Raw genomic sequence first — 17,099 nt, forward strand, 5'->3', positions numbered from 1 at the left:
CAAGTTTCCTCTGGGCTCTCATGTTTCCTCTGGCCACTCAAGTTTCCTTGTGGCTCTCAAGTTTCATCTGGGCACTCAAGTTTCCTCTGGGCACAAGTTTCCTCAGGGCACTCAAGATTCCTCAGGACGCAAGTTTCCTCTGGACACAAGTTTCCTCGGGGCTCTCAAGTTTCCTCGGGGCTCTCAAGTTTCCTCGGGCCATTCAAGTTTCCTCGGGCCATTCAAGTTTCCTCTGGGCTCTCAAGTTTCTTCTGGGCACCCAAGTTAATTCTGGGCACAAGTTTCCTCAGGGCACTCAAGATTCCTCTGGACACAAGTTTCCTCTGGGCTCTCAAGTTTCCTCTGGACACTCAGGTTTCTCTGGGCTCTCCAGTTTCCTCTGGGCACGTCACCTATACAGGGAATTTATTATCTTTTTGAGCTCACTGCTGGGGGCTGTTGCTCAAAGCAGTGGTAACATTACACCGGATGAAAATATCATGGCAATATATGCCATTAGTATGCAACGTCATGGTGATTAGGCCGGTGTAATGTTACAACACCTTTGAGAAACGCCCCAGAGAAGGCTACCCTGGAAGTATCCAATATCCAGCTTCTATCCTCACAGAGAATTTAATGAAGCACACATAAAATTGGAATATTGGTGAAAATGAACAGTTACTTGCTCGGTTTTATTTATAGAAGTACGAGGTTGCAATTTATTACAGCATCATTGTTTAAGTGAAAAATTCTTGGCTTTGATGTTTAGGCTGCAGAAAAAAAAAATCAGTCAGCCTTAAGGACTGACCACTGCCGTACAGTCACTGGTAATAAAGTAGAACATAGTACCGAGACAAGCTAGTCATTTTTACTAGCCATTTTATTAGCATTTTAGCCATTTTACAACTTTTGTTGATTTATTTATCGTTTTGTTTTCTTTTGCAGACTGTGATTGGATCCCATCATGTTTGTGGACATCTTTCTTTATCTGGCTTGTTTCTGCCTGCTGATATTTAGTGTCGCCCTCCTGGTGTACTTTGTCTGCCCCTCAGTCCTCTTTACCCTTTATCTCAGGTATGTGATTATGTTGTTACACATGGAACGTGAAGTTGGGGACAGATCTGAAATTCTTAATTCATACCTAAAAAGTGTTATGCCATGATTCACATGATAACTCTGTTTAGAGTCTAGAACATCCAGGTATTGGTCACACGAAATGCCCTGTTTAGAGTCTAGAACATCCAGGTATTGGTCACATGAAATGCCCTGTTTGGAGTCTAGAACATCCAGGTATTGGTCACATGAAATGCTCTGTTTAGAGTCTAGAACATCCAGGTATTGGTCAAATGAAATGCCCTGTTTAGAGTCTAGAACATCCAGGTATTGGTCACACGAAATGCCCTGTTTGGAGTCTAGGACATCCAGGTATTGATCACATGAAATGCTCTGTTTAGAGTCTAGAACATCCAGGTATTGGTCACATGAAATGCTCTGTTTAGAGTCTAGAACATCCAGGTATTTGTCACACGAAATGTCCTGTTTAGAGTCTAGAACACGCAGGTATTGGTCGCATGGTATGCTCTGTTTAGAGTCTAGAACATCCAGGTATTTGTCACACGAAATGTCCTGTTTAGAGTCTAGAACACGCAGGTATTGGTCGCACGAAATGCTCTGTTTAGAGTCTAGATCATCCAGGTATTGGTCACATGATATGCTATGTTTAGAGCCTAGAACATCCAGGTATTGGTCACACGAAATGCTCTGTTTAGAGTCTAGAACATCCAGGTATTGGTCACATGAAATGCCCTGTTTAGAGTCTAGAACATGTAGGTATTGGTCACACAAAATTCTATGTTTGGAGTCTAGAACATGCAGGTATTGGTCACATGAAATGCCCTGTTTAGAGTATAGAACATCCAGGTATTGGTCACACAAAATGCTATGTTTAGAGTCTAGAACATGCAGGTATTGGTCACACAAAATGCCCTGTTTGGAGTCTAGAACATCCAGGTATTGGTCACATGAAATGCTCTGTTTAGAGTCTAGAACATGCAGGTATTTGTCACATGAAATGCCCTGTTTAGAGTCTAGAACATGCAGGTATTGGTACCACGAAATGCCCTGTTTAGAGTCTAGAATATTCAGGTATTGGTCACATGAAATGCCCTGTTCAGAGTCTAGAACATGCAGGTATTGGTCACACGAAATGCCCTGTTTGGAGTCTAGAACATCCAGGTATTGGTCACATGAAATGCTCTGTTTAGAGTCTAGAATATTCAGGTATTGGTAACATGAAATGCCCTGTTTAGAGTCTAGAATATTCAGGTATTAGTCACATGAAATGCTCTGTTTAGAGTCTAGAATATTCAGGTATTGGTAACATGAAATGCCCTGTTTAGAGTCTAGAATATTCAGGTATTGGTCACATGAAATGCTCTGTTTAGAGTCTAGAATATTCAGGTATTGGTAACATGAAATGCCCTGTTTAGAGTCTAGAATATTCAGGTATTGGTCACATGAAATGCCCTGTTTAGATTCTAGAACATGCAGGTATTGGTCACATGAAATGCTCTGTTTAGATTCTAGAACATCCAGGTATTGATCACACGAAATGCTCTGTTTAGAGTCTAGAACATCCAGGTATTGGTCACATGAAGTGCCCTGTTTAGAGTCTAGAACATCCAGGTATTGGTCACATGAAATGCCCTGTTTAGAGTCTAGAACATCCAGGTATTGATCACATGAAATGCTGTGTTTAGAGTCTAGAACATCCAGGTATTGGTCACATGATATGCTATGTTTAGAGTCTAGAACATCCAGGTATTGGTCACATGAAGTGCCCTGTTTAGAGTCTAGAACATCCAGGTATTGATCACACGAAATGCCCTGTTTAGAGTCTAGAACATCCAGGTATTGGTCACATGAAATGCTCTGTTTAGAGTCTAGAACATCCAGGTATTGGTCACATGAAATGCCCTGTTTAGATTCTAGAACATCCAGGTATTGATCACACGAAATGCTCTGTTTAGAGTCTAGAACATGCAGGTATTGGTCACATGAAGTGCCCTGTTTAGAGTCTAGAACATCCAGGTATTGGTCACATGAAGGGCCCTGGTTAGGGTATAGAACACCCAGGTATTGGTGACATGAAATGCCCTGTTCAGAGTCTAGAACATGCAGGGATTGGTCACATGAAGTGCCCTCTTTAGAGTCTAGAACATCCAGGTATTGGTCACATGAAGTGCCCTGGTTAGGGTATAGAACATCCAGGTATTGGTCACATGAAATGCCCTGTTTAGAGTCTAGAACATCCAGGTATTGGTCACATGAAATGCCCTGTTTAGAGTCTAGAACATGCAGGTATTGGTCACATGAAATGCCCTGGTTAGGGTATAGAACATCCAGGTATTGGTCACATGAAATGCCCTGTTTGGAGTCTAGAACATCCAGAAATTGGTCACATGAAATGCTCTGTTTAGAGTCTAGAACATGCAGGTATTGGTAACATGAAGTGCCCTGGTTAGGGTATAGAACACCCAGGTATTTGTAAGATGAAATGCTCTGCTTAGGGAATAGAACATTCAGGCATCGGTAACATTCAGCATTCAGCAGGTTGTCATGGTTTGTGAAATATTCTGGAACGGCCTGTAACCCTAATAAAATAAGTAAATTTATAAATGTTTTCCCTGCCTACAGGTATGTCACATTTCTTGCTGGACTCAAGATCAAATATGTGAAAGGGGAGGACATTGAGTATTGCTACGCTGAGAAAAATAGTCCCATAAAAAACAAGACATCAATATTGTTTGTCCACGGCTTTTCTGCTTCAAAAGACATGTGGGCACAGCTGGTCAGGGTAAGTTTCTTTGAGGCTGAAGTTTAACTGTCTGTAGTTGCCTCTAAACTTCACCTTTTAAGCACCCTCCATTCTATCTTATACTTTCACCCAGACATGCCAGTTAAAGATGCTCATTAAAACTATGTTAAAGATGTCTTAATTGAAAAGAAAGCAAGACAGCAAATGACATACTGATCCTGGCGAGCTAGCAAACCATTGACACACTACTGACTCATGCTCTATGCGAGAGTAAAGTTATGTACATATATATATATATATATATATATATATATATATATATATCAGAAGTCTGTACGTTTTCACTCAGCTATTGTCATAAGTTCAGGATGCCTTCTTTTCTTCAGCAACTTCCTGGTGATCTCCACCTGGTGAGTGTTGACTTACCTGGCCATGGGGAGACAACTGTGCCTGAATCGGGGGAGTTGTCGTATGATTTCTTGGTGGAATACTTGAATAAGGTAATCAATGGATGAAGAAGTGCAAAAAGCTAGAAGCTTTTTTGAAATCCATCTTTTTTGGCTAGCGTAGTATCAGTATTTCTTATGTTAATCATATTTCATGAGTATGGTTAGAGTGCTTGTGCAGCAGAACAACCTAGGAGCCTATCACCAAGGTTACCACTGTGAGTTCAACCCCAGATTATGGTGGCTTCTTACCCAGTTTTACGTGGAAAAATTCTGCAGATGGTTGTGGGTTTCCTCCTGGGCTCTACCTGGTTTCCTCCCACCATAATACATGTTGCTCTTGTATAGGTGAAGTATTCTTGAGTACAGCATAAATCTCCAATCAGATAAATAAATAAATAAATAAATAAATAACTCAAATTCCTTATCACTCTGACTATTCATTGGGCCGTTGTGGCAGTATGGCATCAGCAGTGCTTATGTGGCATTTGAGACACTGTAGTGTGTGTTGAAGACTTCGATTCTTCAAACAGTGTGGTCAACATAGGTGTACATCAACCTTGGGAAAGTTGTCATTTGTATATGCTAAATGTCGGTGGTTCACCATCTCCCCCCACCCCCAATACCTCTTCCCACCCCTATAAATCCTACTGCTCGTATAGGTGAAATATTTTTGAGTACGGCGTAAAACAGCAATCAAATAAATAAATAAGTAAAGGCAATAAAAGTGAAATATTTTGAAATAAGCATCATGTTAAATGAAAATCAACTTTGTGCAAATAAACAAATCGAACATCTTTTCATTTCTGTTTCAGTTTGTGAAGCTTATTGGTCTTGATGCCTCCCCTTTTCATTTGATTGGCGCCTCGATGGGAGGAGCAACTGTCGGCCTCTATTCTGCCAAACATCCAGAACATGTTGCCAGAGTCACACTGGTCTGTCCAGCAAGTATGTTAATGTTGCATTTATTTCATGACGGGCCTCCGTGGCTCAGTTGGTTAGCGCACTAGCGCAGCGTAATGACCCAGGAGTCTCTCACCAATGCGGTCGCTGTGAGTTCAAGTCCAGCTCATGCTGGCTTCCTCTCCAGCCGTAAGTGGGAAGGTATGACAGCGACCTGCGGATGGTCGTGGGTTTCCCCCGGGCTCTGCCCGGTTTCCGCCCACGCCGTTGTATAAGTGAAATATTCTTGAGTAAAACACCAATCAAATAATTAAATAAATATTTCATGATAAGATTGTTGTTTTCATGCTGAACTCAATAAAATTCACTTATCCAACGACGGCCTGTCAGGAACAGCCCGTGTGAAACCCACAACCATCTGTAGATTGCTGGCAGGCATGCTGACTAAGGTGTGTTTGTGTTCATGAGCCAACCAGATGGATATGGCTCTGTGGTAGCCAGGTAGTTTTTTATTGATCTATTCACGTTTGAAAATGACCGTGTGTCAAAAGAATGGAAACATACCACTGAGTTCATTTGATATAATTTTGGTATTAAACTTATTGTACATCTGTACAGTGCCTCTGTGGCTGAGTTGGTTAGTGCACTAGCGGACCATAATGACCCAGGAGCCTTTCATTATTGCCCTTGCTGTGAGTTCAAGTCCAGCTCATGCTGGCTTTCTCTCCGGCTGTACGTGGGAAGGTCTGTCAGCAACCTGCGGATGTCGTGGGTGTCCCCCAGGGCTCTGCCTGGTTTCCTCCCACCATAATGCTGGCCGCCGTTGTATAAGTGAAATATTCTTGAGTACGGCGTAACACACCCATCAAATAAATAAATATTGTACATGTGCTATCGTGAGTGTCACCAGGAATATGTCAGCGTACATGTACATTGACTTTCCTGACAAATATCTGGTTGATCCACTGGAAATCATATCAAAATAAGCAGATTAAGTAATCAAACTAACTTCAAACAAATTGATTTGGACAGTTCCTGCATTTCAGCTTCAGTTTAAGGTGGAGAAAACTTAAAAATGACATGAAGTTCAGATGAAAGAGTGCAAAAAGTTATTCCTAAATGTGGTCTTCAGTATTTTTTTTCCGATTTTTCCTTAAGGGGGAAAAAGACACTTGAAAATAATTTTTGTATGGTGGGTATTTATAGTCTCCATTTAATAATGGCATAAATGAAGATGTAACACAGGTTTAATAAATATTTTAGGACTAGAATTTGTTCTTTTCAGCTTTCAAATGTATTAAACCTCAATTTGGATCATATATATATTTTTAATATGTTCATAAATATTATCATAATTTAGGTTAAACTCATATGTTTTAATATTAACAACAAATTTACATTCAAATAAATTAATTAGACAAGATCACATCCTTATTTAGAACATTGTTATGCAACAATGATAAATACCAAAAGTTGGCCCCAATTACCCACCATACAAACATTTTTTCAAATACCCTTTTCTCTTGAAAAAAAATTCCAAGAAAATATTAAAGACCATATTTGCAAATACTTTTTGATGCTCTTTTATCTGATTTTGGCATCATTTTTTATGTTTTCTTCTCTTTTAAATAAAACGTCTCACTGGCTGGAGTGAGACGTGAACTCAGAACTAAGGCTGTCTTGCACCGTCTGTACACTACCAGCTGTGCTACCAAGCCAGATGAGAAGAGTGTGTGTGTTAGAGGCTGCTTTACATGCTAGATGCCTCAAGTTGTGAGAATAGTCTCACTTGATACAGCATTTTCACTGGTTTTAAGGTCATCATCCATATCAGTGTCTGACCTCAAGGTCGTCAATCATATCAATGTCAGACCTCAAGGTCGTCATCCATATCAGTGTCTAACCTCAAGGTCGTCATCCATATCAGTGTCTGACCACAAGGTCGTCATCCATATCAGTATCAGACCTCAGGGTCATCATCCATATCAGTGTCTGTCCTCAAGGTTGTCATTCATATCAATGTCTGATCTCAAGGTCGTCATCCATATCAGTGTCTGACCTCAAGGTCGTCATCCATGTCAGTGTCTGACCTCAAGGTCGTCATTCAAAAGTATTTACCTCAAGGTCGTCATCCATATCAGTATCAGACCTCAGGGTCATCATCCATATCAGTGTCTGTCCTCAAGGTTGTCATTCATATCAATGTCTGATCTCAAGGTCGTCATCCATATCAGTGTCTGACCACAAGGTCATCATCCATATCAGTATCAGACCTCAGGGTCATCATCCATATCAGTGTCTGTCCTCAAGGTTGTCATTCATATCAATGTCTGATCTCAAGGTCGTCATCCATATCAGTGTCTGACCTCAAGGTCGTCATCCATGTCAGTGTCTGACCTCAAGGTCGTCATTCAAAAGTATTTACCTCAAGGTCGTCATCCATATCAGTGTCTGACCTTAAGGTCATCATCCATATCAGTGTCAGACCTCAAGGTCATCATCCATGTCAGTGTCAGAGCTCAAGGTCGTCATCCATATCATTGTCAGACCTCAAGGTCGTCATACATATCAGTGTCTGACCTCAAGGTCGTCATCCAAAAGTGTCTACCTCAAGGTCGTCATCCATATCAGTGTCAGACCTCAAGGTCGTCATCCATATCAGTGTCAGACCTCAAGGTCATCATCCATATCAGTGTCTGACCTCAAGGTCGTCATCCATATCAGTGTTTGACCTCAAGGTCTTCATCCATATCAGTGTCTGACCTCAAGGTCGTCATCCATATCAGTGTCAGACCTCAAGGTCGTCATCCATATCAGTGTCAGACCTCAAGGTCGTCATCCATATCAGTATCCGACATCCATTGACATGATGAATGTATTTAATGTCTCATTATTTTATCTCAATTTGTTTACATCATGTTATGTATGAAATTTCATCTTTGTCTGTTTTTGAGTAATATATATTGTTTATTAATAAGTGTGTGTACAGACCACAAAGTATAAGACAGAGTGCAGGATAATGGGCCAGAGTGTATTTTGTATCTTGATTTTGTGCAATACTCAAGAATATTTCACTGATAAAGAGGAGATCTCTGTCTGTAGGAAGCTGTATGGAAGGTCTAAGAAACCACTGCACCTTGCTGATTACCTAACAAACCACCTGACATACATGTAAGGCCATGGCCTAAACAGCCAAGGCGGGATTTGAACTTGTGATCCCATACCTGTACGTGTAGGTTAACAGAGTGTTGACCAAATGAGGGCTTGTGCCAGTATCTCACCTACATGTACATGTATGCATATCGTAAAAACTCCTTCCCATGGGAAGCTAAGGTTCTACGCTCAGGTTTTGTCTATCAGAGTTCAGTATAACTGTACATTTAAATACTTAGAGTGGTCTTTGTTCATCTGTTATTCAGTGAAGACTCCAGCAGAGACAGAGTTCTCCACAGAGATCCGTAACATGGTGGAGTCAGGCCACAACGTAGAAGAGTTTGAGTGCACACTAATACCACAGACTCCACAAGGAGTGCAGAAAATGTTAAATGCCTGCTCCTTCCACAAACCCAGACTCCCCAAACAGGTGAGGTGTAAACCATATGAATCATTCTTAGAACATCAGGTAATGTAAAACACCTGGTCCTTCCACAAACCCATACTCCCCAAACAGGTGAGGTGTAGACCATGTGGATCATTCTTAGAACATCAGGTAATGTAAAACACCTGGTCCTTCCACAAACCCATACTCCCCAAACAGGTGAAGTGTAGACCATGTGGATCATTCTTAGAACATCAGGTAATGTAAAACACCTGGTCCTTCCACAAACCCAGACTCCCCAAACAGCTGAAATGTAGACTGTGTGAATCATTCTTAGAACATCAGGTAATGTTAAACACCTGGTCCTTCCACAAGCCCAATCTCCCCAAACAGGTGAGGTGTAGACCATGTGAATCATTCTTAGAACATCAGGTGATGTTAGACACCTGGTCCTTCCACAAGCTCAATCTCCCCAAACAGGTGAGGTGTAGACCATGTGAATCATTCTTAGAACATCAGGTAATGTTAAACACCTGGTCCTTCCACAAGCCCAATCTCCCCAAACAGGTGAGGTGTAGACCATGTGAATCATTCTTAGAACATCAGGTAATGTTAAACACCTGGTCCTTCCACAAGCCCAATCTCCCCAAACAGGTGAGGTGTAGACCATGTGAATCATTCTTAGAACATCAGGTAATGCTAAACACCTGGTCCTTCCACAAGCCCAATCTCCCCAATCAGGTGAAATGTAGACCATGTGAATCATTCTTAGAACATCAGGTAATGTAAAACACCTGGTCCTTCCCCAAGCCTGAACTCCCTAAACAGGTGAGGTGCAGACCATGTGAATCATTCTTAGAACATCAGGTAATGCTAAACACCTGGTCCTTCCACAAGCCCAATCTCCCCAATCAGGTGAAGTGTAGACCATGTGAATCATTCTTAGAACATCAGGTAATGTAAAACACCTGGTCCTTCCCCAAGCCTGAACTCCCTAAACAGGTGAGGTGTAGACCATGTGAATCATTCTTAGAACATCAGGTAATGCTAAACACCTGGTCCTTCCACAAGCCCAATCTCCCCAATCAGGTGAAGTGTAGACCATGTGAATCATTCTTAGAACATCAGGTAATGTAAAACACCTGGTCCTTCCCCAAGCCTGAACTCCCTAAACAGGTGAGGTGCAGACCATGTGAATCATCCTTAGAACATTAGGTAATGTTAAACACCTGGTCCTTCCCCAAGCCTGAACTCCCCAAACAGGTGAGGTGTAGACCATATGAATCATTCTTAGAACATGTGGTAATGCTAAACACCTGGTCCTTCCACAAGCCCAATCTCCCCAAACAGGTGAGGTGTAGACTATGTGAATCAATCTTAGAATATCAGGTAAAGTTAAACACCTGGTCCTTCCACAAGCCCAATCTCCCCAAACAGGTGAGGTGTAGACCATGTGAATCATTCTTAGAACATCAGGTAATGTTAAACACCTGGTCTTTCCACAAGCCCAATCTCCCCAAATAGGTGAGGTGTAGACCATGTGAATCATTCTTAGAACATGTGGTAATGCTAAACACCTGGTCCTTCCACAAGCCCAATCTCCCCAAACAGGTGAGGTGTAGACCATGTGAATCATTCTTAGAACATCAGGTAATGTTAAACACCTGGTCCTTTCACAAGCCTAATCTACCCAAACAGGTGAGGTGTACACCATGTGAATCATTCTTAGAACATCAGGTAATGCTAAACACCTGGTCCTTCCACAAGCCCAATTTCCCCAAACAGGTGAGGTGTAGACCATATGAATCATTCTTAGAACATCAGGTAATGCTAAACACCTGGTCCTTCCACAAGCCCAATTTCCCCAAACAGGTGAGGTGTAGACTATGTGAATCATTCTTAGAACATGTGGTAATGTTAAACACCTGGTCTTTCCACAAGCCCAATCTCCCGAAACAGGTGAGGTGTAGACCATGTGAATCATTCTTAGAACATGTGGTAATGCTAAACACCAGGTCCTCCCACAAGCCCAATCTCTCCAAATAGGTGAGATGTAGAATACATTAATCCTTTTAGGACATCAGGTGAAGTAAAACACCTGGTCCTTCCCCAAGCCTATACTCCATAAACAGGTGAGGTGTAGAATATTTGAATCATTCATAGAACATTAGGTAATGTTATGCACCTGGTCCTTCCTCAGGCCTAAACTTGCCAAACAGGTGAGGTGTTGAACATGTGAATCAGGTAATGTTAAACACCTGCTCCTTCCACAAACATGTGAATGGTTCTTCAAAACATCAGACATGTGAGGTACTGTTAAAAACCTGGGATGTGTTCCATTCGTTGATCTGACTACTGCCACTGGTTGCAGATTCAGTGGCTACCAGAGGGCACAGTGTGACCGCTACAGTACATGTTACCTTCTCCACCGATATCAGACTCGGTGACAGCATTGGCACCACTGTTCTAGTGGGTAATGGAACGGCAAGTCAGCGGTCGCTACTTCCTCCAGAACATACGAATAATGCTTAGAACATCAGGTAGTATTAAACACCTACTTCTACCATCATGCCCTGCATCTCCAGCAAATTGGGGCACCAAAGGACTAAGCGTGACAAAATGGTCATGTGACTGCTAAACACTGTGACAGTTGTGATTTTTAAATCTCAAGAAAAAAGAAGGTGAAAAAACTGTGGTGAAGTTTTTTGAAGACATTCTTGTATACAGATTGTTTTTGATTGACATGGATCGCATGGAACACCAAAAAAGCTGTTAATAGTATTAAATTGAAACTTAGTTTCAACTTTTAATGCACTTGTATTGTTACATGCATAAGTGTACATGTCCTTGTTTTTTCTGTGTAATATGGTATTAAAATAATGTTTTGTTTTTGTATCCTTTTCGCTTTAGATACTTAAAGGCATGTTAGATCTCAGGAGTCCAAAGGCAGATTTCTACAATAAAAGTGAGTGTAACACTGATACAAGGCTTAATCATAAGGACAGTTAAAGCCATCAGAGAAAAAAAACAACCAGTTTCTATGGGCTGAGTATAGGGCATACTACCCGAGTTATAGGGAACTGTTCTGTGGCTTAATGGTTAAACTGTTTGCCTTGAAGTCAGGAGACCTGGGGGATCAAACCGAGGTTGGGTCATACCAAATACTTTAAATATGGTACTTGCTGCTGCTTCGTCTGGCACTCAGGGCTGAGAAGTCAAAGCAAGGAAACAGGACCGGTTGGCCTGGTGTCAGTATAATGGGACTTGGTGGACGGTCATGTTTGGTGTCTTCGGCACGATACTTCAGTGGCAGCAGCACTTTGGAAGCATGAACTCTCCCTTAAGAACACACATACACACATAATGACACGTAATGACACATTGTTAAGTACGACATTAAACAGCTGGCATACATACCTGAGTTTGGCAACTTTGAACACCTGGCGTACGTACCTGAGTTTGGCAACATTAAACACCTGGCATACATACCTGAGTTTGGCAACATTAAACACCTGGCATACATACCTGAGTTTGGCAACTTTAAACACCTGGCATACATACCTGAGTTTGGCAACATTAAACACCTGGCATACATACCTGAGTTTGGCAACTTTAAACACCTGGCATACGTACCTGAGTTTGGCAACATTAAACACCTGGCATACATACCTGAGTTTGGCAACATTAAACACCTGGCATGCATACCTGAGTTTGGCAACATTAAACACCTGGCATACATATCTGAGTTTGGCAACACACATTTTATTTTGAGTTTTACGAGTGAGTCGAATCTAAACAAACCAAAATTAGAATAAAAGTTAAATTTTAAACTTTTCATTTTGGCTTAGTGTTTTAGATCGTTTCCCTGTTTTAAAGAGGAATAATTCCTAGGATAGTAAAATTTTTCACAAATCAGATGATTTTTTTCTTTACTGCTTTTTTTTTTGTACTCTGCTCTGTGAAAAGACTTATTCTGCTTGTAAAACAAAATGTAAATTGGTATGGCCTTATGTAGCTTGTTTAGCCTGACTGTTAGCAAAGGTACTAACAAACTTCCCAACTTGATGTTCAGTGTATTATGCACACCGTATTGGTGGAAGACATGTTAGATTATATTAACGGCTTCATGAGCATTGTCCCTTATTGTCTCTGATTGGACCGGTAGATCCAGGATCAAACCTTGATCGAGTCACACCTAAGACTTTAAAAGAGGAAGTTGTAACTTCCTCGCTTGGCGTTCAGCATGAAGGGGATAGTGCAACGACTTGTTGACCCGTATCAATATATTGGCTCGGGCGGGGCGGCTTACTTGCCTTCGGTAAGTCGTCTCAGTGAAGCAGCACTAAATAAAAGAGCGGTGGAAATCCCTCCTGCAACAAGGAGGCACATTACACGTACATGCACCCTAAGGATTCCTTCGTCGTCATATGACTGAAAAATTGTTGAGTACGACGTTAAACCCCAAGCACGCACTCACTCACTATTGTCACTGATGCCCCAAAAGAGAATCTGTATAATGTGTCAGTGGTATGCTTTGTTGGGGGTCCTATAACTCACATTCGCCTTTGAGGATGTGTACCAGTACACTCGCCACAACAGATCAGCCATGATCAAATTAGCGCCCAATCGCAGACAGTGGTCTTTGAAGTTGGAGGTTCTAGCTGCTTTTCACGGCCAATAAAATGACATCATTTCAAAATAACATTTCTTACCATGCAGTTACACTTTGACCATTGTTTTGTATAGTATAAGTCACTGCGAATGGGGCATAATTTCCAGCACACAATTCCAATGTAGTAAGCATGCCGCCGCTGTGTTAAAGCACAAGCTTTCCTGTTAAAATTAGCACCCAACTCCTGTTTAAAGCCAGATCTCGTGACATTTGTTTTTAAAAAATGGCGGCCGTCTGAAATGTGAATGTGACTTATTGACTGTTAAATGCATATTTCTGTTTTCTTCAACAGCATTATGTCCCTGATCTTCCATGGCTCTCACTTTTACACCCTCAGCAAATGACACATTTAACCCTGGGTCAGGTGATGATGTCTCTGTGCCATGAATTTGAAGTATCATGTCTGCTGTCTTTTGAATGGTGCGCCAGTGAGGCAGCACTAGAAATTTATCACAATTGGACTAGTGGAAAAACAACTGAGAGACTGAAAGAGACACTAAACACAGACAGACAAACCAGTAACCTCAGCAGATGAATATTTGATTGGCTAAGCAAGCAACAGGTGCACCATTGGTCAGGTAATGCTATACCTGGTGCTTTTTAGAGTATACTTACCTTATTTCCCTTATTATTTCCAGTGTTTAAAGCTATAACATCTCTGGAGGCAGCTTCGTTACTGGAGGATAGCTTAAGTAAAATCACATGTCCATCACAGATTATCTGGGGCGAGCAAGATGAGGTGAGTAATACATATTTCCATACATGTAGAAATGTGGGTCTTAAAGGAGGATGCCAAATCAGATGAAAAAGCGTGAAAAAATATTTGTAAATATGGTTTTCAATATTTTTTGTTCAAATTTTTTGTGTTGAGAAAAAGTGTATTCGAACATATTTATATGGTGCGCATTTGGAACTACCTCTTGGCATATATCTGCTTTGCTTGATACTGTTCTAAATAAGGATGTTATGCAAATTGAAGACCCCATTTATGTAGTTTTTTTATGTTTCTCCAGCTTTAAAGGATAGTGTAATATTTGGTTTGTATTTCTTAATGCAGAATATATGATGTGGTCTAACTTGTAAAAGTACGAAATGGCTTCTCAGCATTTTTCTTGACGTGTGAAGATGGCTTTAAAGTACAGTTTTCCTGAGACCCCATCGATTAACTCGCAAATTAAGTAGCTCGCTGTGCTGACATCAGAATCAAAACAACTTTATTTGTGGGAGAATCTGGATTGGGGGATAGAGAGCAAAGCTGGCTCCACATTCCCAGTATGTTCAAGGATGACGTCGTTTCCGAATATTTGTCATATTGACGGAAAATAGGCATAAAATAGAGAGATTTTTCAGAAATATAAAATATTCCTCAAAAATGGAAAAAGAAATTGCCAATGTTTTCTTCCATATCTTTCTTTATTATCTTTAAAACCATTCAGTGTTATAGTGCCATTTCTTGTATCAGCCCAAATAAAGATGTGGAAATGGCCAACTTTCTCTGCATCTTACTCATTAAGCCTCTCAAGCTAAAATCTGTCGTATGGCTAAAAAAAGCTGACAGGCATTTTTTTATTTCATACACCTATGTCAGGCTACATCCTAATCTCCATTTTGATGAATAAAAACAACTTGAGTACGTTTCACATACCCTTTAATCCAATAATTAAATAGATCGCTGCGGTCGCTGTGAGTTCAAGTCCAGCTCATGCTGGCTTCCTCTTGGGTCGTACGTGGGAAGGTCTTCCAGCAACCTGTGGATGGTTATGGGTTTCCCCCCGCTCTGCCCGGTTTCCACCCACCATAATGCTGGCCACCGTCGTATAAGTGAAATATTCTTGAGTACGGCGTAAAACACCAATAAAATAAATAAATAAATAGAGGAATCAAACAATCAGCATTGGCTTTTCTCCTTCCATAGTTGATCCACCACTCCGGGGCTGACGTCCTCACCAAAGGCTTACCCAACTGTCAGCATGTGACAGTCCTTGACCGCTGCGGACACATAATTCATGTGGACCGTCCCGGGGCCCTGGCTAAGGCCATTCTTGAGTTCAGAGGAGAGTTACATCTGGCCAAACATCCCAAGCACGCCAAGAAGGACTGAGCAGGTGAAAAAAGTCATTCTGTATTATTATTTACGTATTTTAATTTGATTGGCGTTTTACGTCGTGCTCAATATAGGCCTACATGTATAATCATATGTAAAATACGATTTATTTATTTATTCGATTGGAGTTTTATGCCTTACTAAAGAATGTTTCACTTATATGATGGTGGCCAGGATTATGGTGGGAGGAAACCGAGCAGACCCCGAGAGGAAACCCATGACCATCCGCAGGTTACTGTGGGTTTCCAGAGTGTGGTCTCCTCCCACCATAATGCTAACCTTCGTTGTAGAAGTGAAATACTCTTGAGTACTGCGTAAAACACAAATCAAAGAAATAATTAATTAACTTGTGTAATATGAATCTTGTTTTCTTTTTCTTTGCAGGCGATTTTTTTGTTTCAGTAAGGGGAATTTGGCACAGTGTTGTTGTCACCATAACAGGGAGGACTGGTCCCGCTTCATTATTAAGTGTATTACTGTGGACCAAATCTCCACTACATGTTGTTGTTGTTTTATCAAGAAAATCTCCATAATCTGAAGATCAAGATTGAGCAGAGCCTCTAAATTTGAGATTAAAGCGAGAAAGGGATGGCTGTATAATGGGATATAATATAAGGGATTTAAAGTACTAATAAATCGGACATTTGAACAGCAAATTGTCCAAATTTCAAAATTTCTCCTGGCCTTCGGCCGAATTTGAAGAAAAGGTAATGCATTGTGGATATGAAAGAGTTTTCCTGCACTTGGCTTTGACTAGACAAAATTGGCAGTCAAGAAAATATCAGATTTGCCTTGAAGCATGTATGAGATGTCTGAAAATATATAAAGGCATTAAAACTGCTTCAAGACAATGTCCATGGAGGCCATTGTCATCTTTCAATAAATGACAAAGGTGTCAAAAATATCAAGAAAAAAAAAACAATGTTGAATGAAGTTGTTTGATATTTATTTATTATGAAACACAAATTTCAGTCCCAAGTAATGGACCAAATCGTTTTCTGTGCAGTTGGCTGTAAAACAAGGGAAGGTATTCTAGGGACCAGTTTGTTCAAAAGAGTATTACCTAATGCTGCTATTATTCATATTTTATCTGTAGAATTATAGCCAAATTCAGCAGCCAATGCTGTTATCCAATGGCAGAGTCTACCAGTAACAGATAGAGTTCATGTTTCATGTACTGGTACTGTTTTACGCAAAGCACAGAATTGAAGACCTGGATATAAGTCAAATTTGGTTTGTTTCTTTGGAACAGTTTTGAACAACCAAGTGATTACAGAGTCAAACAATCATTTTGATTTACCAAACTCAGAGAATTGATGGTTAAGGATAGATGTAAGTGATTGATAAACGAATTTATACATTATGTGTATAAACACACATGCTTGATGTCTTGTATCATGTGCACTTGTAGGTGTTGCTTTATTTATTATTTACCGGTACCCGATATATACATTTACTTGTATTTACCTGTGTGTATATATACCTGATATATACATTTACTTGTATTTACCTGTGTGTATATATACCCGATATATACATTTACCTGTGTGTATATATACCTGATATATACATTTACTTGTATTTACCTGTGTGTATATATACCTGATATATATATTTACATGTATTTACCTGTGTGTATA

General features: G+C 40.5%; 1 protein-coding gene across 1 annotated transcript; it reads left to right on the forward strand.

The window, feature by feature from the left end:
- Nucleotides 1-922: 922 nt before the first annotated feature.
- LOC135463122 (monoacylglycerol lipase ABHD6-like) lies at nt 923-16,713 on the forward strand. The gene is made up of 9 exons (XM_064740443.1): nt 923-1,053; nt 3,676-3,835; nt 4,183-4,296; nt 5,058-5,190; nt 8,565-8,728; nt 11,594-11,648; nt 13,994-14,094; nt 15,271-15,460; nt 15,844-16,713. Exons 1-8 carry the CDS (start codon nt 944-946, stop codon nt 15,454-15,456), a joined length of 1,023 nt encoding a protein of 340 aa, XP_064596513.1. The 5' UTR covers nt 923-943; the 3' UTR covers nt 15,457-15,460; nt 15,844-16,713.
- The last annotated feature ends 386 nt before the right edge of the window (nt 16,714-17,099 follow it).

Source organism: Liolophura sinensis, chromosome 2 (assembly GCF_032854445.1).
Source record: "Liolophura sinensis isolate JHLJ2023 chromosome 2, CUHK_Ljap_v2, whole genome shotgun sequence".
Classification (NCBI taxonomy): Eukaryota; Metazoa; Mollusca; class Polyplacophora; order Chitonida; family Chitonidae; genus Liolophura; species Liolophura sinensis.